The sequence below is a fragment of the Pygocentrus nattereri genome, chromosome 4 (assembly GCF_015220715.1).
Source record: "Pygocentrus nattereri isolate fPygNat1 chromosome 4, fPygNat1.pri, whole genome shotgun sequence".
Classification (NCBI taxonomy): domain Eukaryota; kingdom Metazoa; phylum Chordata; class Actinopteri; order Characiformes; family Serrasalmidae; genus Pygocentrus; species Pygocentrus nattereri.
In genome coordinates this window covers 33,576,550-33,603,172 of record NC_051214.1, presented here as the reverse complement: position 1 = coordinate 33,603,172, position 26,623 = coordinate 33,576,550, and the positions used below count along the sequence as shown (strand labels likewise).

General features: G+C 39.2%; 1 protein-coding gene across 1 annotated transcript; it reads right to left on the bottom strand.

Annotated features, from left to right (window-relative positions):
• Nucleotides 1–9,756: 9,756 nt before the first annotated feature.
• Nucleotides 9,757–24,952, bottom strand: opn8b (opsin 8, group member b). The gene is made up of 4 exons (XM_017681622.2): nt 24,872–24,952; nt 16,202–16,495; nt 13,149–13,474; nt 9,757–10,347 (listed from the first exon to the last, which is right to left on the bottom strand). The coding sequence occupies exons 1-4, from the start codon at nt 24,939–24,941 to the stop codon at nt 9,967–9,969; spliced, it is 1,071 nt and encodes a 356-aa protein (XP_017537111.1). The 5' UTR covers nt 24,942–24,952; the 3' UTR covers nt 9,757–9,966.
• Nucleotides 24,953–26,623: the final 1,671 nt, after the last annotated feature.

Sequence of the window (26,623 nt, the reverse complement as noted above, 5' to 3'; positions counted from 1 at the left end):
TTCCAAGCCTGTAGTAGAACCTATGGTGGTCTTCAGGTTTTCTGCTGTCACCTGTTCTGATTTCGTTTTGCTTCCTCATGTTTTTGCTTCTTTGATGATGATTAAGATTCACCCTACTCTTGCGCTACATAATAAATATGATCCTCCATTTCTCAAAATTTGTGTTCTCAAACTTCTCACAGCACAAAACAGTTAGTGAATGCTGGGAGCCGCTTCAATGTTAAAATGTGAAAGAAGCTCTCTAGAGCAAATGTTTGGTCTGATTTGAGCTACTGTGTTAACATGGTGGTGCAACATGTTGGAAGAGGACCTGCTCCTTTGTAGATATGAAGGGCTAATTCTCAGCTCATGAAAACAATGATTTGTAGATACAGGTGATTATAAACTAATGAAAACATGGTTTTGTATGATGTATTCCATTTCTGTAAATTGATCATTCTAAATCCTACACACTGCTCCTTTAATTGGTCACACCTTTTTAAGGCAGCTGAATGGATTTCAGAAGTCCTATCTCTAATCCCCCCCTTTGAAAAGCTTTCACAGGAAAAAGTCAATATCATCATTACAGTTCATTTGGCAACCTCTGACGTACCTTGATATTGATCCATCTGTCCACTGGCTAAAACTGAGATGCTGAATATCGATAGCTTGTAGGGGGAGCAGTGTGTTGCATAAGCGCCTGCAGATGTGGTTATGGTGCTGGTTGATGTTGCTTTGTGGTGCTGTGGCCTCCATTAAAAGAGAGCTTGGATGTTTTGGTCATGTGGACTGGGCTGTGTGTTCAATTTGAATCAAATTGATTTGCATCCGACAGCTTGCAGCAAAGGGTGGAGAATGGTTTCTGCACGCTCTGTGCTTTTTAAGAGTGTGAGTTGGTAGTGTGAAAAGGAGCAAACACTCTTTCCAAAAGTGTCATGTCATTGCATGGTCATATTGAGGCCAGTGAAGAGGTAACAGGGTTTTTTTTTTGTCAGTGTTGACTTCACAGGCCTCTTGCCACATCTACCCTGTCAAATCCACTTTTGATGAGTTTGCTGTAATAAGATTTGATAGATGAACTCAAGCAATGGTATAAATGCTTGCAGGCACAGCATTTACATTCACACATCTCACAGGCTAGCTTCCCACAGGCTGCTCAGTTCACTTCACCCCAACTGCCAGAAGCAAACATGTTTAACCCTGTTTGTTTTTGTCAGGGTGTGACCAAAAGCAAAGGAGCACAACAAGGAGTCAATTTGAACATTTATTACCCCTTATGGGGACACACGGTTCTGGCCAGGCAAAAACCTTCTTTTTTTCCAAGACAGGGCAACATGGCCACTTTTAACAACATGGGTAAAACCATAAACAATCCACAGGGTACCTTCTCCACCAACAGTAACAGATTACATTTAGCTTGATAACGGTGTTTCCCATTTCACAGCACTAAATAATATTTCAATATTAGGTATAAAAACAGTAATGTTACACATTATTCACATAGCTCTGAGTACTTCTGGTTTACCCCCTAGAAAGGTTCCAGATAGTCTAGTCCACATTTCCCAGAATTCCAAGCATGTCCACATGCTCCGTAAGTCCGCACTCCCTTTTAAGCACCACCCACTGACCCACGCTGCAGACATGGTTCCTGGGGAACAAACAAAGAAGGTGGTAAAACACATTTGGTGAGCTCAATAAAGTGTTAAAACGGTTCCGACCCATGGTCTGGCTTCTTGCTAGTGTGCACTCCTAGCATAGAAAAGTATACATTTTAACAATGTTAAATTAGCAACCATTAACACAAGATATGAGTAGTGTTAGAAATGTTCCAAAGAATCAGAGATCTATATACATAATATAAATAACAGAGTATTTCTATACTTATGTGGAGCACCTTAAGCTACATTTAAAAACTGCCTTAAACTACATGAAATCCCCAGCACACTCCAATACCCAACACACACAACCCATGTTGATGTTACATGTGGGGACCTTAGTGGGCCATCACAGTTTTGTATTAGCAAAGCTTCAAGCTGCCACAACTGCAGACAGAACTTGTAAACATGAGCAGTTTATGACTGTAGACTCAGAGCCAAATAAATATCCACCAAGAAGTGCACTTGCACCATCTTATAATGGCAGATGTGTCATAAAGGTCATATTAATAAAGGCAGATACTATTTAGGACTGCTTTTTTATAGGCTGCTGGAAGTCCTGTTTAAAGGTGTAGTGTGTAAGTCTGGAGAACGCTTGTTGAAGAACTCAACAGCAAAACAAATACACCCCTCCCTTCAGTGCACCTTCTGAAGCTCTGCCCCCAAATTTCTGGCATTGCCAAGGCAAATGACACTAGGCTGGCTAACTTGTTTTTTAGGTCTTTACAGTCACAAAAGACCCTTCGCAAATGTTATATGCACAAATATGATATAATGTTAGAGAGAACAACCACACAGCAAGCAATGTAACTAACATTAGCTAGGATATGGGTTAGCAAACTGTTGCTGCAATTCCTGCTGCTAAGCTAGCTAGTTGCTATCACATTTGACAGGGGAAAACTGTCCTGACCTATTGGCTCTGTGAAACAGCAATAACAAGTAGACAAGCAGGAGCAAGCCCCTCAGGCCTGATGTTAGCTTCTTGTTTGAATCCAGAATGAAACTATTGCACCAATTTAGGTGGAACAAGAAAATGCGAATTGAAAGCAGGCTTAAGCCTTGGTCTCTCCCACACTGAAACAACTCACCGCTGTTAAGATGGCTCTTCTCCTTTGCCTGCTCTACAAACTCCTTTCTCCATCTTTGTCCAGGTTTTTCTTCAGATTTTCTCTGATATCTCTCTTTTTTTCTTTTTGACGATGCATGGAGTGTGTTCGGATACTGGATTTTTTTTCCAGTGTACACACAGAGTCGTATGGACGTCCAGAGAGGCCATGAGGTAGTTATAATTTTCTGGATTGCTATTTTTAGATAATGAGTTAATTATTTTATCTCAAGATTAGAAAAGTTAGGATTAGGGCCAGAGTTAAGGTTAGGATAAGGGATGTAAATGTTTAATTATAAACCAACAAGTAAACAACTGTTTGATCAATGCTGTCAGTTTAAAACAAATTTTTAATTAACAATATTATAATTTATGTTTAGAAACATTTCTGAATTGTAAGCATGAGGCCGAAAAAGGCAGGTTGTTCTGCTAGTTGGACCTGAAATGAAGCATGCAGCTAAACACATTGTGTTCATAACCACTTTTTTTATGGGTTAATGACATAAGTGATGACATACAAAAATTTCATCCACCATAGTGTTCTCAGAGTGAAAGTGTGACGCACAGCATTGTGAGGAAATAAAAGAAAAAATGATGGAGATTTATGTAACGGGCACAGACAGATTTTGGGAATTATTAAGGTATGTAGAGCCCTTAAGGTACGTGGAGCACCTTGAATCAGTAATGACATTTATATATGAACTTGGGCTAGAAAAGAGTGATACTTATAACCTTCTACTAGAAACGTTCAGGTGTCCATCACTGTATTGTCCAGTCATTTTGTCAGCCCCTCAGTTTAAACAACCCTGGGTTGTTAAACAACCCTTGACTATTTTCAATGTATATTTAATATAACTGCTTGCTTCATATACATGCTTATGCACAAGTTAATTTTCTTTGGAGCAAAGCCATGGAACAGCCTTCTTTGGTTCCCTAAATAACCATTATGTGTATAGTTCTTTAAAGATTCATTTAAGTATTTTTAAATTTAATCTGCTGCACCTGTAGTGTGCGGTCACTTATCGTGGATAATAACCTAGATGTTTTCCCCTCTGTTTGAGTTGATCAGGTTTTCTATTATTTTAGTGAACACAGGGAAAAGCGTCTAAATGACTATACCTGTCTGCATAACACAAATGCAGCAGATTGCAGCAGATTGCAGAACCATCTGTCCATAAAGGTGAGTGATCTATCTGGCTCCTTTGTATTTCTATAAAGAACCATCCACTGAAAGGTTCTTCAGGGAACCAATGGTGATTCTTTCAGGGAATCACTTCAAAGAACCCTTTTGGTACCTTTAATTTTAAAGTGAGTGTGGATGCGTCATACTTTGTATTGATTCTCGGAAAGAACACATCTGAGACCAAAGCTCTGTCTTCAGTTATAGTAGAATATGCAAAGAAAGAAAACTGTATACACAGACCAAAGAAATGGTATTTATAGGCATACAATACTGCAGCTACACAGAGCACAGCAAAGCCTGTTTCCTGCAGAGTTTATTAATTGATCAGTGTTGGCTCTTTGTGTGCCAGGCTTCTGTGTTTGAATTCTGTATTTACTTAGTATTCCTGCAGAGGGAAACAATGTGTTTATCTTCACTCAGCTATGTTCTGGCGGGAATCCCTCACCTATGTTCTCTGCAGGGGGGCAATAGACAGTATAAGAAAGAGTCAAGTGTAAAATTGCACAGCTTCAGTGGAAGCAGAATAGTGACTTCATATGTTTAAATCCTTCGTATGTTTAAACTCCAGATGAAAAAGCCATTAGGTACAAGTTATTTAGTTTTCAAGATCAGGAATAAAGCAAAACATTATTTTTACAGAACATTACATGAAACTACAGTTTAACATGGTTTTCCATATTTAGTGTGTGTGCCTTTATTCACCTTCCTTTCAGTTTCAAAGAAATTTGCTGGGATGTTTTTCACACCTTCAATCTGAAGTCTTAGAAGCTTGTTGCATATTCTGTCTGGACTCTGGGGTGTCCATTGTTCTTAGAACACCAGCAGTTTTTTTCTTTAATTTTCTATTTGCTTTTCTCAATGAACCCTCTTGACAGCTACCCTTAGCGCTGAGACATTGTCTCACAGTGGAATGATGGTCAGAAGCCACCCTTCATTTACAGTACTTAATTTCCAGTTAAAATGGCTGATAACTGTAATACCATTTTTCAGTATTTACTGTGTCCACCTTTATTACTGTGTATCCTTTTCACAGCTTCCATTCTTTTCACAAAACTTGCTTTCAGTTTTTCAAAGAAAGCTGATCGATCTTCCACATCTCCAAAGTTCAGTCTTAGAAGTTGGTTCTATGTTCTGTTTTTCACAATCCAAGTAATTGCAAACTCATTTAATGATGTTAAGGTCTGGACTGAGGGGTGGACAGCCTACACTTCCTTCCAGACTCATAGCTGTTTCTCACAGTGGAAGGATGGACAAAAACATCTGTGGATTTTTTCAGATCTGAAGGAAGAGTGGAACTCGATTTTCTCCTCTCTTTTATCTGACAGTGACAGTTTTGGTGGTCTACCAGGCCTTGCATGGTTGTTAGGAGTCTCATTTTCTCTATAACTTTTAATCATTTTTGGAATTCCAATTTTGGAAACTCTTGTTTTTTTTCTCTTGTTTTATTTCTAACTTTACTTTTCCTTTTGAAAGTAGATTATGGAATATAATCTCAGAAATATTACCTGAAAAATAATATAGAAGAAATGTACATAATCTCCTCACATTTTACAATATAATCTTCATTTCCTGAAAAATAAATAACTTGTACTTAATGGCAGTTTTGACAGTCGTGGGCTGGAGTTTAGAGAACTGGCCCTGTACGTGACTAAGATGCCCTTGAAATCTGCACAAATCTGCAAGGCACCTAACCCTCGGGCACTGCAGATAGGGCTGCCCACTGCCCCTAGACTGTGTGTGTTTGCGCTCAATAGTGTGTATGTGGTGTTTGACTGCACAGATGGGTTAAATACAGAGGTCAAATTTCCCTGTTGTGGAACTAATAAGGGTCTCTTAATCTTAAAGAAGATAAGGGTGGTCTCTGACTATTGCACAGCACTGTATACAACTGCATGTTTATGGAGTGATACGATTTGAGTGCAGCCCAACTTTTTTCTTTTTTTAATAAAAGAAACATCAAATTAGTCAGACGTCCTTTAATTGACTTTCATGTTTACATAGTCAGTAGCACTGACACTGTAGGCATAGCTTAACATCATGTTGACCAAGAAAGTGTTTTCATGTGATTGACATTGTCAAATGCACAGAAACCTTGATGAGTATGTGTACAGTGTGCCTCAGCTATGATATAAGTGTTGGATAACACTGCTGTACTTCCTGTTGCGTCAAAGGCAGGCATAAGGGCTAGTCAAAGAAAGTAGGCCTTTAAAGTAATTCATGCTAATTGCATATTGACAAACCTCGCAGTAGAATGTGGACAGATTCACTAAAGACACAATCACAATACCCAAACCAACACATATCCCCATTCCATCTTACATATTGATTACAGCGTCCTTCAGTGTTTAGATAGGCTCACACAGCACATGAATTTAAGCAGTAAACATCTTCACTGTTTTTAGATTCATCATCCATAAACAACAGGTAGAATACCACAGTTTAAACACAGAATAAAACAGTTCATTTACAACATTCAGAAAGTGAAGGCATCCAGTCAGTTGTCCAAAACCACAACAGTCAATGTTTGTGGATGTACGAGTGAGAAGATAAACATGTTTCTCATCACTTAACACAAGAGTCATACTGATGTAACCACATCTTAGGCTTCTAGTCCATTAAGGCTTGTGGTAGAAATGACTTTACCAATTATAAATCAAACTGTCACAATTAAATATGAGTTTAGTTTAATAAATGATTTTTTTTATTGATTCTGAATTTATGATACTTTATTTACATTAAAATCAGTATTAGGTAATGTACACTAAATGTCCTAACATTTGTGGAAACCAGCTCATCCAACATTTCTTCTGAAATCAGTGGTATTAATAAGGTGTTTGTCCTCCTGTGCTGCAATAACAGCCTTTACATTACTAAGCTTTACACTAGATGTTGCTGTCAGGATTTCATTGCATTCAGCCACAAGAGCATTAGTGTTGTCAGGTACTGATTTTGGATGGTTAGTTCTGACTCATCCTAAAGGTATTGGATGGAGCTCCATCAGTCCAGATTGTACCAACTATTCCATAGCCCAGTTTTGGGGGGCTTTATACCTAATAGGTGAACCTAATGTAGCTGTATTTACAGTATAAATTATAGGTGGTATGTGGATACTTTTGGACAAATATTGTATTATATCTGTTTTACTCTGAGGCACTGATGCTTAGATTAATTTTTTTTAGCATTCAGCAGAACCAAGTCAGGAAAAAACATGCCGAAATGTTGTGTCTGTGTGCTGCTGCGAGTCACCCAAATAAAAATAGTAATTTCAGGTAAAGCCAGAGGCGATTTTGGGAAATCTTTAGACTATATCATATGCCTTTACACATTAACATCACATGCACAGGCTCAAAAAGAAGATCTGGCTTAATGTCCACAGATATGATGACAACAGCAGACTGTCTGCTCACATCCTTGAAAGACATGCCCTTCATGTTTTGACTGAGTTCTCTCAATAGTTGCAGTTTTGCAATCATCAATATTCATGCGCATGAAGAACAACATTACAAAATCTTCTTCCAATTAAGAGTCTCCAAATCCCCAAATCTTACATAGTGTAGCCTTAAGGCTGGACCTAACAGAAAGAATATTTACTTTATTGTTTTTCTATATATTTTTAAATGTAGATATATTTGTCTAGGCAGTATCCGTGATAAATTTAGATGCTTACCTTGTCAACTCTTACTGCCTAAGATGAGTGTGAGGCTATCATAAGGTTGAGAAAACATTTAAGAAAATATCACTTCTTTTAATTATTCCTAAGAAAATAGTTAAGAAAGAAAAATAATGTCATTCTAAAAAATTCTCCTAACTTTTTTCTTAAGAATGAAGTTGAAAAAATACACATTTAAGATTTTCTTCCTTCAGTTTGCATTGTTAACTGCTGACCCTGACAAAACAGTTTTGAATGTTCACTTTTGAAGTTTTGAATGTTTCATTTTTGCTATGCTGGTAAAGGACATATTTATACACAGAACATGAATATAGACACTAAAATGTTCCAGATGTGTATTTCAATACAAGCATTTAACACACATACACACACAAGTGCCTGGAGCATAGAATCAGGTTTTATTCCATCTTTCTCATTCTCTGCTCCAGACTCCAGTCATTCTGAGCTCCACATGCTTTTTCTCTTCAGGACATATTATTGGCTTTATAATCCTTCTAACCAGACAAGAAAAGAGAAGGTCAGTGCACTTGAGATATGTCAGGTGAAGTATGTGGTAATTCTTTGGGTGGTTCCTCAGTTTCTGCACGTGATAAAACTGTTGTTGTTGCATTCTGGGGAAATGTAGATTTGATGGATATGTTCACAGGGCTCATTCTATTTCTTCACTACAAGGAATAGCTGAGACTACTTTTTGGGATAAGTTCCTTATCTGCTGAGTTAAGAAAAGTCAGCGTGGACAGTGACTCACATGTGCAGGCATTCCCCAGATATTAAGTTGCTGTTGGAGCCCCTCAGCTCACTCATTCTGAAGAAAAATAGCGTTCAGTCAAAATGGCTATTCACATTTTTATATATAAATATATATAATAAATATAACTTATGTACATTAACTTATTCACTTGTGTGAAAAAGAGGAAAGTCAAAGAAAGGGAAAGGAAAATAAGTGAAAAACAAGAGTTTCAAAAACTAGAAAAAGAAATAGATTAAAAAAAGAATATTTTCAAGTCAGTCAAAGAAGCTGCTGGTGATCTCAAAACAATGCACTGACCACCCTGAAGTGCAGACCTCAACATCACTGAATGTGTTTGGAATTACTTGGACTGTAAAAGGGTAAATAATAATAAAAAGAAAACTAGACTAAACTTTGAAGTTGTGGAAGAAAATCCCTACAGATTTCTTCTAAAAAGTCTCCTAAAAAAAGAAAAAACAAAACAAAACAGCAATTGTCATAAAGACAAAAGATGGACTAAATATTGATTTTATGAACAAAACCTCATATCTCCATAAAATGTTCTTCCTTTTCAGTGGAAGTCCATGTAAAAAGATATTCTTCTTACTAATTTTGGACCGTTTCTATTGGTCCATTTGCCATGAAAGTTTGATATAATGTCAGGAGTAGTTTGCATTTTCAAACTTTAGAAAAATGAATAATGACAAAAATGGTATTAAAGGTTTGTTACAACTGCAGCGACATGTGTTTTTTTCCTGATGCTGAAAAATTAATAATTTAATGGCCACTGTGACTAGAAATTCAATAAACAAAGGTTGGACTGTGATTTGTGGACAGTACTACACTGGAAAAAAATGGCTTATCAGTTCAACCTAAAAACATGTGATAAGAAGCAATTGAGCTAGTTTTATCCAACTCAAAAATGAATATGAAAGAATATGTTCATTCAAAGTATTTATTAAAGTTGAATAAAACTAGTTAATTGACTTGTTACCACATAAAATAAACTTTCAGTGACAGGCCATTTTTTACATTGCACAATTTAGCCAATAGCATGAGAAACTAAATTAGTGGCAACTTGTTCTTCAGCACACGTGTGTTTGATGCATAAATTGACCAAAGCTGAACCAATGTGAAACCAAGAGGTGCAGATTTAGGCACCAGTGGAGATGGCATGAAGAGACCTTGTAATTGTATTGTATTTCATTAAAATTCTACTTTTAAAGCTGCATAGACTCCTTATTTATTTTATCTATTTTATAGTTTTAAAGCAATATATACCTTTCCCCACCGAAAAATGTATTTAAGGTAAACAACCAGACCTTAAGACCACTGTTATAACTTAGAATTAGAATTGTTTATACCCTGATGAACAAAAATGTACCTGTATAGTTTTCTGACAGGGTAGACTTATTGTTACATTTGGAACTGATTATATATTAAAAACTACCCCCTCAATAAATATCTTGCTCTGTCTCATAAATAGATGTAGTTATTAGAACCACCATTTCTTTCTAGATCCTTTCATTCTATGTTTTTTTTCCCTTTGAACAAATAAAAAAAATCTTGGTCGATGCAGAACCTCACAGACAGTGGTACTATTCTTCATTTGAATTCCATGACCACATTTAGAACGTTCCAAAACTACTGATAGGCTGTAGAGTTGAATCGTGTCTCAATCTCTCTGCTTTTGTCAAACGAGTGCTCCACAGACAGGTCTTCCTTGAGCTTATTACTTTCACACACCAGGTAGATGGAATTCTCTGTGCCATTATTTGGCCTAGAGGCTTGGCAGGTCTCAGATCTACTGCACAGATGGAGAAGCTGCTTAACCTCCTGTTTGAAACTTTTGCTGAAGGTGTAGTAGATCAGGGGATTATATACAGTGGAGGTCTTGGCAAAGAGGCAGGGCAGCATGCTGATATGAGGAGGGATAGAAGCACTTGAGGAGTAGACAGACCACAAGCTCACTATCCCGTAGGGTGTCCAGCAAGCAAGGAAACCAACGCTGATCAGAACGGCAATCTGCACAAATGAGATAAGATGACACGGTTAAGGATAATTTATCATTTATTCAAGGAATATGGAAAGTTGAAAAACATCTACCTCGTGCTTCCACTCACTTTACATGGTCCAGATGACTTAGTTTTCCCACTATACAGGTGTACGATAACACAATGACCCAACTGTTGTCATGCACAAGTCATCCATGCTCACTGGGCATAGCACTGCAAACCTGTGCCTCATCAAACATGCAAACATGCAAATCATCAGCTAACTAGCAAGGCCTTCATGAGTTGAACTCTGTCTGATGTACTAAGACTTTTGCATTAGTTTCAGATGCAAATCAGACCATCTTGACTTGGGATTTGAGTGTCGAGGCTTACTTATTACTTGCAACTTAGTGACTTATTCCCACTTCTGGTTACTGATTATATAAAGGGTAAAAGCTCAGATATAAAGGTAGCGAGTGGATTTTGGGTGGATCTAAGCAGGATTACTCTCTGATACTCACTAACATCTTTGATTGATGGTACAGGCTAGTGAGGGCTGGGTCTCCTGAGTGTTCTGATATGCATATCATGTTTGAAGCTTAAACTGTTCTGAAGTTGTGAAAGCTATGCAAATTACCAGAATGTCAGCTTCCGATTCTAATGTAAATATATCACTAAACAATCAGGAAGCATTAAACCTGGGACGATCATATCATCACCTTTAGTGAATTGATCTGTTGATATGATTAAAGTCATACCTGACTCTTTCATTAGCTGGATCAGGGGAGTTGAAACAGGGAAAACCTGAGACTCAAGGCTGAAGCTGAGAAACATTGCTCTGCCACCGGTTATTACCAAATAGAGCTGAAGACCTGGTGATGCTTCAATTGACACTGTTATCCAAATCATTGAAGTCAGGTATTCCAAACACTTCCATGGCTGCAGGTGTATAAAATCATGCATCTAGGCATGCAGGCTACTTCTACAAACATTTATGAAAAAATGGGTCGCTCTCAGGAGCTCACTGAATTCCAGTGTGGTACCATGATAGGATGCCACCTGTGCAACAAGTCCAGTCATGAAATTTCCTCGCTACTAAATATTCCACAGTCAACTGTCAGTGGGATTATAACAAAGAGGAAGCAATTGGGAGCGACATCAACTCAGCCATGAAGTGGTAGACCATCAAAAATGACAGAGCGGGGTCAACGGATGCAGAGGCGCAAAGTGTGCAGAGGTCACCAACTTTCTACGGAGTCAATCGCTACAGACCTCCAAACTTCATGTGGCCTTCAGATTAGTTCAAGAACAGTGCATGGAGAGCTTCTTGGAATGGGTTTCCAATGCTGAGCAGCTGTATCTAAGCCTTACATCACTAAGCCTTACATCACTAAGCATCAATGCAAAGCATCGAATGCAGTGGTGTAAAGCGCTGCCACTGGACTCCAGAGCAGTGGAGACATGTTCTCTGGTGTGACAAATTATGCTTCTCCATCTGGCAATCCAATGGACGACTCTGGGTTTGCCCTCAGGAGAACGGTACCTGTCTGACTGCATCGTAACAAGTGTAATCTTTGATGGAGGGGGGATTATGGTGTGGGGTTGTTTTTCAGGAGTCAGGTTCGGCCCCTTCATTCCAGTGAAAGGAATTCTTAATGCTTCAGCAGACCAAGAGATTTTGGACAATTTCATGCTCTCAACTTTGTGGGAACAGTTTGGGGATGGCCTTTTCCTGTTCCAACATGACAGTGCACAAAGCAAGGTCCATAAAGACATGGATGAGTGAGTTTGGTGTGGAAGAACTTGACTGGATTGCACAGAGTCCTGACCTCAACCTGATAGAACACCTTGGGATGAATTAGAGCGGAGACTGTGAGCAAGGCCTTCTCGTCCAACATCAGACTCTGACCTCACAAATGCACATCTGGAAGAATGGTCAAAAATTCCCATAAAATTCCCAGAAGAGTTGAAGCTGTTATAGCTGCAAAGGGTGGGCTGACATCATATTAAACCCTATGGATTAAGAATGAGATCGCACATTTCATATGCGTGTGAAGGCAGATGTGCAAATACTTTTGGCAATATAGTGTATGTTTGTGGTTATCTTTGGAGAATGTTTTTCTCAGGTGTGTATTTTCTAATCTTCCACATGCTGAAGGGTGACTAAGGGTGTTTGACCTGCATGTCGCATTAGATGTGTACCTCGGTGGAATCATGAACCACAGTAATGCTTCTACAGGCTCAAGCACTGCTTTATAAATGGGGAAAAAACATGTAAATTAGTTTTTGTTTATGAGAATTTCTTAGGGTATCAATAATTGTGTGCAGGTTCTTTTTTTGTGAAAAACATTCAGTGTATATATTGTCCCTGTCATATCCAAGCCTTGTGCCTCCATTTCATTGTTTATTATTTTACATGATCTGAAAACACCAGCTGCCCTTGTGTGAGCTGACCTGTGTGAACATTTCACGATGAATATATTAATAGATTGGAATAAAATCTTGCTAATTAACTTGCATTAAAGTTTTTTTTTCCATTCTCCTACAAAACTACCATTTCAGAGACAATGTTTTGTTATGACAGTGATGAGACATCAATCAGTGGCTCTCCTGGGGGATCACTGGATGGTTCGTATTTTTGCTCTATCCCCATATGTTACCAGTTGGGATCAAGCGAAAATGTGAACCATCTGGGGAACCCTGAGGACCAGTTTGAGAACCACTAATATAAATGATTGAAAAGTCATAATGAAGTGAATGCATATGTCAACATACTGATATAGATGAATAAATGCAGATATGGAGTATATGGCAGATAAATCTTTGACTCACCATCATAAGCCGGCGCTGCATCTTCACAGCATTGGGGACAAGGTTGCCGTTGCCCACAGACTTGTAGGAGACATAGAGCCGAAGGGCAATACCAAAGTAGCAGGAGATAATGATGATGGCTGGAATGGCCAAGTTCATGGAAAATATGCTGATGACGAAGGACGGGCTGTGCTCCTTCATCTCGCCCCAGGCCAACGTGCAGGACAGGCCGAATGGCTCAGGGCCGTACTTGCCCCAGCCCAGTAAAGGGAACAGAGCCCATAACAGTGCATACAGCCATGTGCCTGCCAGCAGAACATGCACTCTCCTCTTACTGATCTTCTCCTCTGAACACAAACAAACAGATGGGGAGAGCATGTGAAGTGAAGAGTTAAAGGCAGAACTACACTGAAAACTCATGTGAATGAGTTTCCTTTTATAAGAGTGGCTGTTTTGCATAAACGCTACATAAAACGAAATATTATGCCAGCTGTCACAAGCACGCCACCTCTCATGAGTGTAGAATCTTTGTTATGCAAATGGCCATAGGAGGTGCACACCCCCAATAGTAAGAGACTTGTTTGTGTTGTGTTACTTGTGTTATTTTGTGTTGGGTTCTAGGCAAGGATGTGGGGTGCTGAGGGTGCAGGGTGCTGATTTCAGGATTTAACTGTTAAAAATAATAATAAAACTTTCCAAACTCTGTTATGCTTCTGAGCATATTAAAGACCAGCGTGTACTTGTTTTAGGGTGGAGTTTGAATATTTATATCTTGCATAGCCCTGCACTGTTTATTGCACTTTATTTGTAAGACAAATCATTTTGCAGTTGTCACATCACATATACTCTGCTTAAAACTTCAGCACCACCAACTTCACCTTCAGCAACACACCTTCATGCATCCCTGGGTTTGGGCTTGTTAGCTGTATTGAGTGCCTACCATGGGTTAGAGTTCTATGCTTAAAAGTGGCCTCCCTGCTATTTTGCCTGGTTTTCAAGTGGCTCTCTGCTGTATTCAAAATAAATGAGAATGTTCTCAACAGAAATGATGGCCTCTTCTGACTCATCTTTCACACAGAGCTTTTTGCTATTTTAAAAATCATGATAAAAAACATGTAGAAAGTTAAACGGACAAACACATCGCTGTTGTCGGGAACAAAACCTTTATCGTTTGTCAGTTTTTTACCTAATTTAAAAGTACCTACTACCCTTTACATTGTGTGTAAATTTCATGATGATTGGAACAAAAGAAATTCTGGTTTCATTGACTTACATTAAAAGTAAAGTGGGTTTTTTCTTCTCCTATGAAATTACCATTTTGAAGATACAAGGTTTTCTTCTGACAACAGCGATATGTAATTTACTGTAATATATGCCACTGAAAGAGATATTCACCTAAAGGTCAACCTGTTAGATGGTGTTACATACACTCAAGCAATGTGTTAGTTTCATTAGCACTTGTCAACAGAACCTCTACAGTGATTTAATTTCCAGTCAAAACAGCCAGTAAGCACAAATACTCACTGTTCAGTAGATATTTTCTGAGAATATTAGACCACCAAACTGTTCCTATCAGATAATCAGTACTTAAACCTTTTTTTAAATAAACAATTCAAATAAAGAAGATGAATGTGTTTGGGATTCCGTGGATTGTAAGAAGCAGAAAATGCAACCAACTTGTCAGAGTAATCTTTGAAACTGTGGAAAAAACTCTAGATTTATTGGAAAAACTGAATGAAAGTGTCCAAAAAAAGAGTTCTCTGCTAAATATACATTCACTGTGCACTTCACTAGGAACTCTTTGTGCAACTACTTGTTCATGCAGTTGTCTAATCAAAATAGTATATCCAGTGAACAGCAATATATATATATATATGATATAAAATAGTGTGTGTGGTAAAAATGATCATAACATTTGTGCCATTGGGATTCTGCAGAAACAAGAGCATCTTTTTCTGTAAACATTTGCAGCTTTAGGCTATTTTTTTAAATTAGAATGTCCTGGCAGTCTGTTTTTGTCAGTATTCTCAGAAAAGCAAATCTGGTGTCCGTCTCGCAAATGTTTACTGCCAGCAATCACTTTAGATGCTCAGCAGGGAGCCGGCTAATCTGGAACCGACTATTCATGGGATCCTACACATCTCTGCTACAAATGAAAACATTTGTGTACTGGCCATTTGAGAACAATTCAGATGAAAGAAGTATGGGTGCAAATTTTACACCTTATGTCATAGGCGGGGTTAATTGTGACAGACTGGGGGGCTAGCTGTAATAGTCGCTACAAAATCTTGTAAATCAATGCTAATGCAATTAATTCACCATGGTTCAAACAACATGTTGTCTGAACCAAATACATTTCATGCTAAATATATAGAAATATATGTGTCAAAGTTGACCATTTTATTTTTGACCACGAAGTAGAACAGCAAAAAGTAACACAATAAAACAGACATTTTACTTAAAGGACAGCTACAGCACGTTAGCGATGAATTTGTGCAAACGTACAATAAATGAACTGTTCTAAATTTATATGGGATAATATAGACTTCTCTCATTGTTTACACAGTATAAAAATTAACCCTGCTGTCTGGAGGCTGTATTTTGCTCTGGCTACCTGTCACTGTGCATTGTTCATGTGCTTAAAAATGGTACTATATTACAGCCACTAAGCACAGCCACAAAAAGCAAGTTCTACTTGAACCTATTAGACTACAAAGAAAATCCATGTTACATTTCACCCTGTGCAAGGCTGTGCCCCACGCTCCCCTACCTATTACATAATGACACTGTAGTAACTTTTTAAAGAAAGCAATTGCTATATTCCTTTGAAATGACTGGAATTGTGATCATTAGTCTTCTCTGTGGTGAAAACTATTTCTGCGTTGTTCCAATTTGCAATTGGAAATGGGTAACCTCAGATTTTGTGACCTAAAGATGTGATCTAATGGCACTCTCATCCTTGATGACAAGCTTTTGGTTCATTGCACCTTTGACCTGTTGATTGCCTTCATTCCATGAGATAAAAAGTAGATAAATGTAAAACAGGTCTAAAAATGGAAGCTGATAGTACTCACTGGGTGATTGTAGAGTCAGGGACACAGAGAAGCGTACTATAGCCATGACCGTCAGGGTAGCCACACTGGCTACTCCAAAGAAGAATCCCATCAAGCCGTAGTAGATACAGGTGGCATCGCCTCCTAACCAGGCATGGTTCCAAGATGACGCCACAGCTAGAGGGTACATGGAGACGGCAGCCCCGAGGTCCGTCACTGCCAGGTTCACACTCAGAAGCTCTGGAGGCTTCATATGGGAAGACCTCTTGTATGCCATAACTAGGACCAGCAGGTTCCCACCAACTGACAAAATTGCTGAACATGACAAAAAGAGGAATACAAAACATTTTTAGTAAAACATGTGATAGACGTCCATTAAACCACATATATTTTCAGGCATTATTAATGAATGACTGTATATAATGTTATTGAAGTCACATTCATCAGCCTTTACAGGATATTTGATACAGGACAGAGCACATTCTTTGTTCACTGTAGAAAGGAAAACAACTGCCACTGTAAAAGGCAATATCATGGAATCTCTACTGCATACATATCAGAAAATGTATGTTTCCCATTAATGTATCACTTCTATATTAAAAGCATTAGATATCATGTCAGTATGGTAACTCTAACTTGCTTATTTTATAACAATTGTAAATATGTATAAATTTGCACAAGCTAACTTCTATGAAGAATGACTAAGATTAATGGAAGTACAATTGTGAGTCTTTGTGAGTTTCAGTCTGAATAACTGTAATGTATTTTTCAATAAAGTTTAATGCTCTGTCACTTCTCTGTATCAGAGATGAAACAACAGGATAAAGCGAAGCAGAAATTGGCAAGGAACCCACTAAAATGCACATAAACTGCCTGTGTGTGATGTGATCTGGAGGAAAAGTCTCCACTTATGACAACAATAAATAAGAAAAGCAAGAATTTATCCATTTTCATTTTCAGATGGGTCTTCCAAGGATTAAAATAATCCTGAATATTTTTTCCTTGAAACCAGCATAGATATGACTTTTATGTGTTTTTATTATAATGAGTTTTTCTAGACTTTTGTGTGACCACTTATGTGAACACTTTTTGACTTGTGTTCCAGTATACTTTCTAAAGGGGTCATTTCAAGGAAAAAAACTAATTTTCCATTCTTTCTTAAATAATGTGTGTATGCATTGTTCAAGTTTCAAATGTACCATTTGCTCTCCAGTCCACACAGTCAGTATATGGAAATTAAACTGCAAAACAACTTTTGTTGAAATCTATGTTTTTTGTGATGTTACAAATACCAAAGCATTTATACCCACCCATCCAGCCTACACCAATTCCAACAATTAACACTGAAGTTATATGGAGTGTGTTAGGTAAGAGCCAGTCAAACTTTCTTCTCCTTGTTGTGTGTTGCTTTGCATAGTGCCTCCAACACAGAAGCTTGTTCAAGCAGGTATGTTCCCCACATCTTTTCTCAATGCACCATAACAGAGAGTAGATTGTTTCAGCCTGTGGCCTTGGCTACTGAGCTATAAGAGAAATCCAGGACTGGGCAAGTAGCAAAAAAAGGACTGTAATAAGGGCTGAATGCCGAAAGCTATCCTCAATGCCCTTGAGGAGTATTTTACTCTGCCAAAGAATGTCATCTATGAATGATACATCTTTGGCTGCTGGAAACAGAAGGAAGCTGAGTCATTTGACAGTTTTGTACAAATGTACATGAAAAGACAGCTACATGATCTAATCAGAGACAAATCTGCTTCCAAACAAACTGCAGGAAGAGCAGCATGAGCTAGGCCTGCTACGAACCACGGCGCATTGTGAGCCTACTGGCTGAAAGCGATGCGTGATAGGACGGAAGCAAGGCAAGTGAGCCAGGGTGCGCACTAGGCTAATGGCTAACCCCAGATGACCAGCCATTCCATTGCTTCTTCTCTCAAACATTTGTTCCTTGGAGAATAAACTGAACTACTTCCGGATTCAGTGGGCTACCCAGTATGATTTCAGAGACTGCTGTGTTTACAAGGATGACAAGCTCCACTCTGGACATTCAGCTCGACGGCCTGTTGTGCTTCTGTGCAGAGAGGGACACTGAGCTGTGCTGTAAGGTGAGGTGGGGGACTGTACATTTACATCAACACTGAATGGTGTAAAAATGCGGCGCTAGTCTCTAGTCACTGCTCACCACTGGCGGAGTTTGCAGTTGTCAAAGCCAGGCCCTTTTATTTGCCAAGAGAGATAACTACACTGTACATAGTGGTGTATGTAGCTCCCAGTGCTAATGCTAAAGCCGCACTGAATGAGCTGTACAACACTACCAGCGATCTGCAAAACACACACCCAGATGGACTGTTTATTGTTACTGGAGATTTCAACAATGCCAATCTGAAGTCAGTACTCCCCAAATTTCATCAGTATGTGGACTTTGCAACCTGGGGAGCTAACATGCTAGATCTTGTTTATACAAACAAGTACAGGGCTGAGCCACGCCCCAGTCCAGCACACAGACCACTCATGAGATGTGCCAAACCAGACCAGAAGCAAGTAAGAACCTGGCCACCAGGAGCTCTATCTGCTCTTCAGGACTGTTTTGAGCACACTGACTGGGAGATGTTCAAAGAAGCAGCAACCTTCGGTGACTCCATCAACCTGGAGGAGTATACAGAATCAGTGACTGGCTACATCAGCAAGTGCATTGATGATGTTAAAGTCTCCAAACTCATCGCTACACACCTCAACCAGAAACCATGGATGACTGCAGAGGTGTGCATGCTGCTGAGAAGTAGTCAAGTCAAGGGACAAAGCAGGCCAGCAAGACAGCAAGAGCCAAGCTTTCCCGGGCCATCAAAGAGGCTCAGCGTGCCTACACAAAGAAAATCCACAATCATTTTCAAAACACTGCTGACACATGACGCATGTGGTAGGGCATCCAGGCCATCACAAACTACAAGTCACCTCCACATGCTTGTGACAGTGATGCCTCCTTTCCAGTCACGTTTAATCATTTCTATGCTCAGTTTGAAGCATGAACGGCACGACGGTGAGGAAAACCACACCTCCTCCAAGTGAACAGGTACTGTGTCTGTCCACAGCTAATGTGCAGCGAACTCTACACAGAGTCAACTCATGAAAAGCACTAGGATCTGACAGTATACTGTGCAGAGTGCTCAGAGAATGCGCCAAACAGCTGGCTGATGTTCTCACGGACATATTTAACATTTGTCTGAGCACTGAAGTTGTTCCAATGTGCTTCATGTCCACCATCATCATCCCTGTGCCGAAGAAGTCTCCAGTGTCCTGCCACAATGACTACCGACCCGTTGGATTCACTCCCATCATTATGAAGTTCTTCGAGAGGCTTCATGAGGCACATTAAAGACCAGCTTCCTCCTTTACTGGTCCCACTCCAATTTGCATATCGCCCCAACCTCTCAACAGACTATGCCATCTCCACCACACTCTACCTGGCTCTCACCTACCTGGTCAATAAAGACACCTATGCCAGAATGCTGTTCATAAACTTCAGTTCAGCATTCACACCATCATCCCTCAGGAGCTGGTTGGTAAACTGAGCCTGCTGGGCCTGAACGCCTCCTTCTGTAACTGGGTCCTGGATTTCCTGACTGAGAGGATTAGTCAGGTTAGTCAGGATAGGTAATAACATCGCCAGCACCACCATACTGAGCACCGGTGCCCCTCAGGGCTGTGTGCTTAGTCTGCTGCTGTTTACTCTGCTGACTCATGACTGTACTTCAAAGCACAGCTCAAATCACATCATCAGGTTTGCTGATGACATGACTGTGGTGGGTCTGATCAGCAAGAATGAAGAGTCTTTTGAGCATTCCTCAACTTTCCCAGTCTTTTGTTGCCCCTGTCCCAACTTCTTTGGAACATGTTGCAGGCATCAAATTCAAAATGAGTGAATATTTGCAAAAAACAATAAAGTTTATCTGTTTGAACATTAAATATCTTGTCTTTGTAGTGTATTCAACTGAATATAGGTTAAATAGGATTTGCAAATCATTGTATTCTGGTTTTATTATGTTTTACACAACGTCCCTACTTCATTGGAATTGGGTTTGTAGTAAGGTCACAGGCAATGGTCAAATCTAGAAAAGACAATATACACAAAAACACACACATAACCAGGTGAAATGTCCAAAAGGGGTCAGGCAAAAGGCAGGTCAAAAAACAAGCAGAAGAGGAATAAACAGTTAGGAATAACACTCTGTAGCTCTGCAGAAAGAAGAAATAACTCACAATGAGACCATCTACAAGCCTGGGCTTTAAACTAAACTAATCAAAGAAGAACAGGTGTTACTGATCACTACTCTGGGGAACTGGAGTGCTGACTGGAGCATGAGAGTGAGGCTGGAGTCACATGACCTCCCAGAGTCCAAAGAGAGTTCAGAGCCAAAGGAAGTCGTGACAAAACAAATGGTAAAAGATAAAAAAGAATAAGCTACAGAGATGATGAAGCTAATTAGGTGGTCTTTGGATGGTCAGTGTCAACACTGTCGACAGTGTTATGTGGCCACATGTGACCCTGACCACCTATAAAGGTGGCATGAGTGATCAAAGTGCCTCTTTGAGATTTTGAAAGTTTGTACCCTATTCACACCTGTATGTACTGCTGTCCAATTACAAGTGGATCACACAGGACACAGTGTTGGGGGCAAATGTGTGCAAATGTTTTGTAGAGCCTGGAAAGCTCATGAAATAATGGCAGTAACACTAGGGCCCATGTTATAGGGGGGCCTGCAGAGAATGGCCCTCTAATTTTTTTACTGGGACCCTCTCAGTCTACGGATCTAATTAACAGGACAGCACAGCCACATCTTTTATAAGGTGAACAAAACCCCTTCCCTGCCCCTCTGCCCCCTCTTAAATCATTGTCTTCTTATATCACATACACAGTATGCTGTATACTGTAAACGGTGTCAGATCAGAGACGTGTAGTAGAGCTCTAGCTAGCTGCTACTACTGTAGACTGTTTACCTTTGTCAGGACATACCAAGGTAATTCACCACCAGCTGAGATCATTATTGACAGCACGTTCTGTGTTCGCTTGTATAAATAGCCCAGGTGCTGCTTCCTTGCATAATCATCTTACAACTGATTTTACACAAACAGAACCCAACAGAACCGTCTTAATTTATGTGGAATCTTTTTCTTACATTTGTAGTTTCTGCTTAGGCAGACTAAAGTTGTTCATTCATATTTTTAGAGACTTACAATTGAGGAATACAGCCATTACATCATGCATACAAAACTGCAGTGCACTGCACTTACTACAGTGCAGATTAAAGGCATTACTGACCTTTCACTTTAATTTGTCCAAACATTTAAAATATTGAATGTAATTGAGCATTATTTGCACTGGGATGCTTAAGTGACTGAGTTGATTATAGTGCTGTCAACTTTTTCGAAATATAACAATAACCAACAGGCAAAATTTGAGAGTAATTTTCATGTGAGGGCCCATTTGTTGTTTCTGCACTAGAACACATAAGATCCATGTCTGTGCCTAATCTTGTACATAATTTACACAGGTACATGTTAGCACTATAAAGACATAAAAACATTTCAGATTTACTTTGTCTGTTGCTCTTTCTTTTTTAAATGAAGGGACATCTCAGAATAATAAGCCACTGTTTAATCTACAACCATTTTATTTACGTTTACTTAAGCATCTAAAATGGTTTGACAAAAAATCAATTTGTATTATGACAGATGACACAACTGTCAGCAATTTTAATCATACCATGATATACATTTTTGGCCAAAATACCCCACTTTACCACATTCAGGAATTAGAAAGAAGGTACTGCCATTTTCGGGCCCAAAAAGCAATTGCCAATATATTTAATGAGCACCAGGCATCTTCTGTGGTGATAATGCAGCCATTTTCAGTTTGTGCTTGTTTCAGTGATTTTTTTTACATGCAGTCTAGTATTTAGTAGGTGAAATGCACACTCAATGAAAAGTGAGTGAATGGCTCAACCAGCTAAGAACATTCCATTAGTTTGCCTCAAAAATGCCATTGTTCCTTTCAGCATTTGTCACAAGTCAGTGTCCTCTCTCTAGAGTAAATCTGAGAAGAGGCTTCTATTCAGGATTCATCCTGCTGCTATTATCAGCAGTCAGCAACGAGAAGTTTCTTTCACCTCCACACTTTCCTCTGTATGCCAGCTCATCTGCACATAATACTGTAAGGTTAAGCTGACCTATTCTTTATTGACCCTCAGCAGCACCAAGGTCTCCTGTGATAATGCGTGGATATGAAATGTTCAAGAGATGATGTCACTGCTTTCTGCGTGGAGATGACTGGAAGTAGTTAAAGCACTTTATGCAGTTGCTGTTAGTGTACTAAGCTTGAAGCATCTTAGCAGACAGTCACAGTCAGTTTTTATCGGCTTTATTCAGTTTCTTACTTTTGTACTACAACTGTGTCACTTGTACATTGAAGTGAAGTACATTTAATTGCTGATAGGTTTATTCAAGGTAGAAATGATGTGAATCTACCCTCGAAGGCACAACAATGCTTTTAGAGTCCAGCTGTGTACCCTAAGTACATTTTCCAGGGAAAAGGTATGCATTTGTACTTTTTCATAGCCTAATGTTTTGATGCTTGGGGACAGGACAGGGTGTCAATTTAAAAAATAAAATAAACATTTTTATATATTTACCTCTCATACATTTTTATAATATAAGAAATATAACTGCAGTGGATTATGGTACAATTATATTTCATAACAAAAAGAGCTGAAGACATACCCTTGACTGGACCACTCCAGTTACAAGAGGGGCGACAGCTTAATAACCTACATCACTTTTAACATAAAAGCCATGACCCCGAGAATCATATTAAGAATGATTTTGCTACAGGAGGGTGCATGACCATAGTGAGAAATGCACTATATCCATTATATGCATTTCTTCTTGCACTCAATGTTTATGAGTAGAAAGCTGTAGAGTGAATCACTCACAGTAGCTGCCTGCAGGTCTACTGATTTAGGTTATGTCGAACTCATCATGCTTCACTGCTTCAATAACCATGCTGAAATTATTTTACCTGGAGAAGTTCAATGTACAGTGCTAAACACATCTGAACACTATAAATCATGAAGCCCTAATAAATGTCTTTCTCAGTGACTCTTGCAACACCACACTGATGTCAGGGAAGTTTCTACAGCAGGATTTCTAAAATTCTAAAACAGATGCTTTGTAATATTAGTTTAGAGAATGCTATATGTCCAAAAGTATGCAGACACCCCTTCTAATTGGCAGGTTCAGCTACTGTAAGGTGCACACATTGCTGACACAGGTGTTCGACTGCACATAGACAGTTTGTATAATCTCCATAGAAAAGCACTGGCAATAGAATAGGATGCAAAGGTCACTCTAAGAACCCGGTGCATGATTCAAGAGTGTTCATCATGAAAGTGTTCTTCAGAGTGATGGACAATGTGCTGATGAAATTTTGAAAAGGGTTCTATTTAGAACTCAAAAGTGTTCTACTATTGTTACAAGCTGGACATTGTAGCAATAGAAGAACCCTTTTGGGTGCTACAAAGAACCCTTTTCAAATAGGTTCTATATAGAACTATCTACAGCTCTTTGTGAGGAACCCTTTCATGATGCAAAGAATCCCTTAATCATGCACATTATTCTTTGAGTGTTTATGGTTCTGTTATGTTTAATAAAGAACACTTGAAAAAAACATCTTTTTTAATAGTGCAGGCCACCTTTAGATCTCATTATGAAACCTTCAAATGCATTTAGAATCAGCTATTGGTCACCTGTTCAACCATTAGAATTCTTTACACTGTGATATCAGGACCAGGAACCGACAGAAACACTTAATGGTTTCTGTTTTCCAGCAGGGATCTACACTCACCGGCCACTTTAATAGGTACTTTATTATGTGTTCAATTGCATGTTAACACAAATAGCTAATCAGCCAATCACATGGCTGCAACTCAATGCATTTAGGCATGTAGAGGCGGTCAAGACAACTTGCTGAAGTGCAAACCGAGCATCAGAATGGGGCAGAAAGGTGATTTAAGTGACTGAACGTGGCATGATTCTTGGTGCCAGACGGGCTGGTCTGAGTATTTCAGAAATTGCTGATCCACTGGGATTTTCATGCATAACCGTCTCTAGGATTTACAGAGAACGGTCCGAAAAAGAGAAAATATCGAGTTAGCGGCAGTTGTGTGGATGAACATGCCTTGTTGATGTGAGAGGTCAGAGGAGAATGGGCAGACTGGTTCAAGAAGATAGAAAGGCAACAGTAACTCAAATTAATAACCAAAATCTCTGAGGAATGTTTCCAACACCTTGTTGAAAGTATGCCACGAAGAATTAAGGCAGTTCTGAAGGCAAAAGGGGATCCAACCTTTCACTAGCACCTACCTGACCTAATAAAGTGGCCAATCAGTGTATGTTCTCTGGAGTGATGGAACTAATTTCTAATCTAACTAATCTAATTTCAGAGGAAACAGTGGATGAGCAGTGGCTACAAGCTTTTGGACTCATGCTGAAAAGGCTTTGAAATACAAAAGGTGCCACAATCAGTCATAGCAACCGACAGATTCCAAAGCAAAGGAAACGAAAGTGGTCAGACGCGACTGTTTGCAGGACAGATGGGATGGATGGATGTTGTTCTCGAGCAGAAGAAGCTGGAAAGTTTACCTATGAGCAGCAGGAAGGCACCGGCTCCGTAATCCACAGCGGTAGACAGTTTGGATGCATAAATATCCATGAGAGTTCGGATTTCTGTTCTCCACCGCTAAACGAGACCGACTAATCCCAGCGCTGCGCGGTCGTGCACCCCTCGCTGAGCTGCTGTGTGCGCGTTTAGCGATCAGTAGGCGAGGAAGAGCGCAGATGAAGCCACGGCTGCTCCACTGACCTCTGTTGCCTGGTGTGAGACATCTGACTTAAGAGTGAATGATCAGATAAAGCTCCACCACTCCCCCACTGCTGGAGAGGGTTCCACACTGTGTTCTTAGACTGGATTACTGTTCTTGATAGACTGTCTGATGTGGATGTGGATGCAGTTTTGGTGAATACCGGTTTTTCTGAATATTGTACAGTGATAATAGGCTCCTGCTGCTTATGGTCACTGTTTAGCTGTGTGACTATATGAGCTTTAGCATTTAGTTTTGAACAAAAAGAGAAGCATAAGAGAACTTCAGTTTCCGTATTCAGAGATGGTGGATGTAAAAAAGTTCATTTTTGTTTCTCCAGCTCAGAATTTTTGTAGCTACTTTTACTTCTTAGTTTTACTCCGTCCATTTCTGCTCATAGGTACTGTACTGTTTGCTAGTTTTTTATAACAGGTGCAAATACTAAAATTGGTATAGTTGTGCAGTTCTGAATCTTTCTAAAGTTTCTTTGGTGTAGGTTCAGATTCTAGATGCATCCATGAACTCTTGTGTGTCTGTGGTTCTTTAGAACTTCATTAAAGTTAAAATGGATGATAACAAAGCTAACATGTCAGGGCAAAGCTGATGGTTTTTTTAAATGGGTTAAGCTTTAGGGGTGTACAAAATAGTGGAAACACTGTTCAACCTCATTGGCCATTTTATCTGGTATACATATAGCATTGGTGCACTTTGTAGGTTTACAGTTCCTGTCTGTAGCCCATCTGTTGCCACACAATTTATCTACCCTCACACTGCTCGTTACGATGACTGATGTAAAAAGTGCATGGAAGATGATGAGCTATAGGCTCTACATGTACAGCTAGTATGCCAACAAAGTAGATGTAAATCTTCAGTAAAATGGCAATTAAGCAAACACAATGCAGAAGCATCTGGGAACGTGGGTGTGCCTGACATGGTCATATCAGTGCTACAAAAACAAAGATGTTACTGTAATTTTGGCATCACTGCTGTGCTGAGAATAGCCCACTACCAAAATAATATCTGGTCAGTAGTGGTCCTTTTTTTAATGATGGGTGGGGTTGTAGGTAAATAGATTTTAAAATTTTTTACTTTAAACTATGAAGGATTTAGGCCTTAAACTATTAAAGTGTTAAGCAATCCAGTTATTTTGTAAATAGTACATACCAGCAAATAGAGCAAATGAATAGAGTAATAATAATTACTTTTATTATTAATAATATTTTTTTATTAATAATAATTATAAAAATATATGAGTAATAACACACACACACACACAATTTGTAAGCCACTAATCCTTCTGGGTCACCAGGTGGAGCTGGAGCCTATCCCAGCGGTCAGTAGGAGAAAGACAGAAGACACCCAGACCAGGTCGCCAGTCCATCGCAGGGCAGAAAAACAGACATATGTATTCACACACACACTCACATTCAGTTTATGTTACCCAGAAGGCCTATAAAAATGAACATTTGTTTTTACTTAATGTAATCATTACACTTGTTGTATTATTCTAATACACTTGTTATTGTTTTGATTG

Coding starts and splice junctions, on each gene's coding strand:
- opn8b (XM_017681622.2), bottom strand. CDS start 24,941: ATGGATATTTATGCATCCAAACTGTCTACCGCTGTGGATTACGGAGCC. Junction 16,496..24,871: donor TGCCTTCCTGCTGCTCATAG/GTAAACTTTCCA, acceptor TGTCATGTTCAG/CAATTTTGTCAGTTGGTGGG. Junction 13,475..16,201: donor CCTGACTCTACAATCACCCA/GTGAGTACTATC, acceptor GTTTGTGTTCAG/AGGAGAAGATCAGTAAGAGG.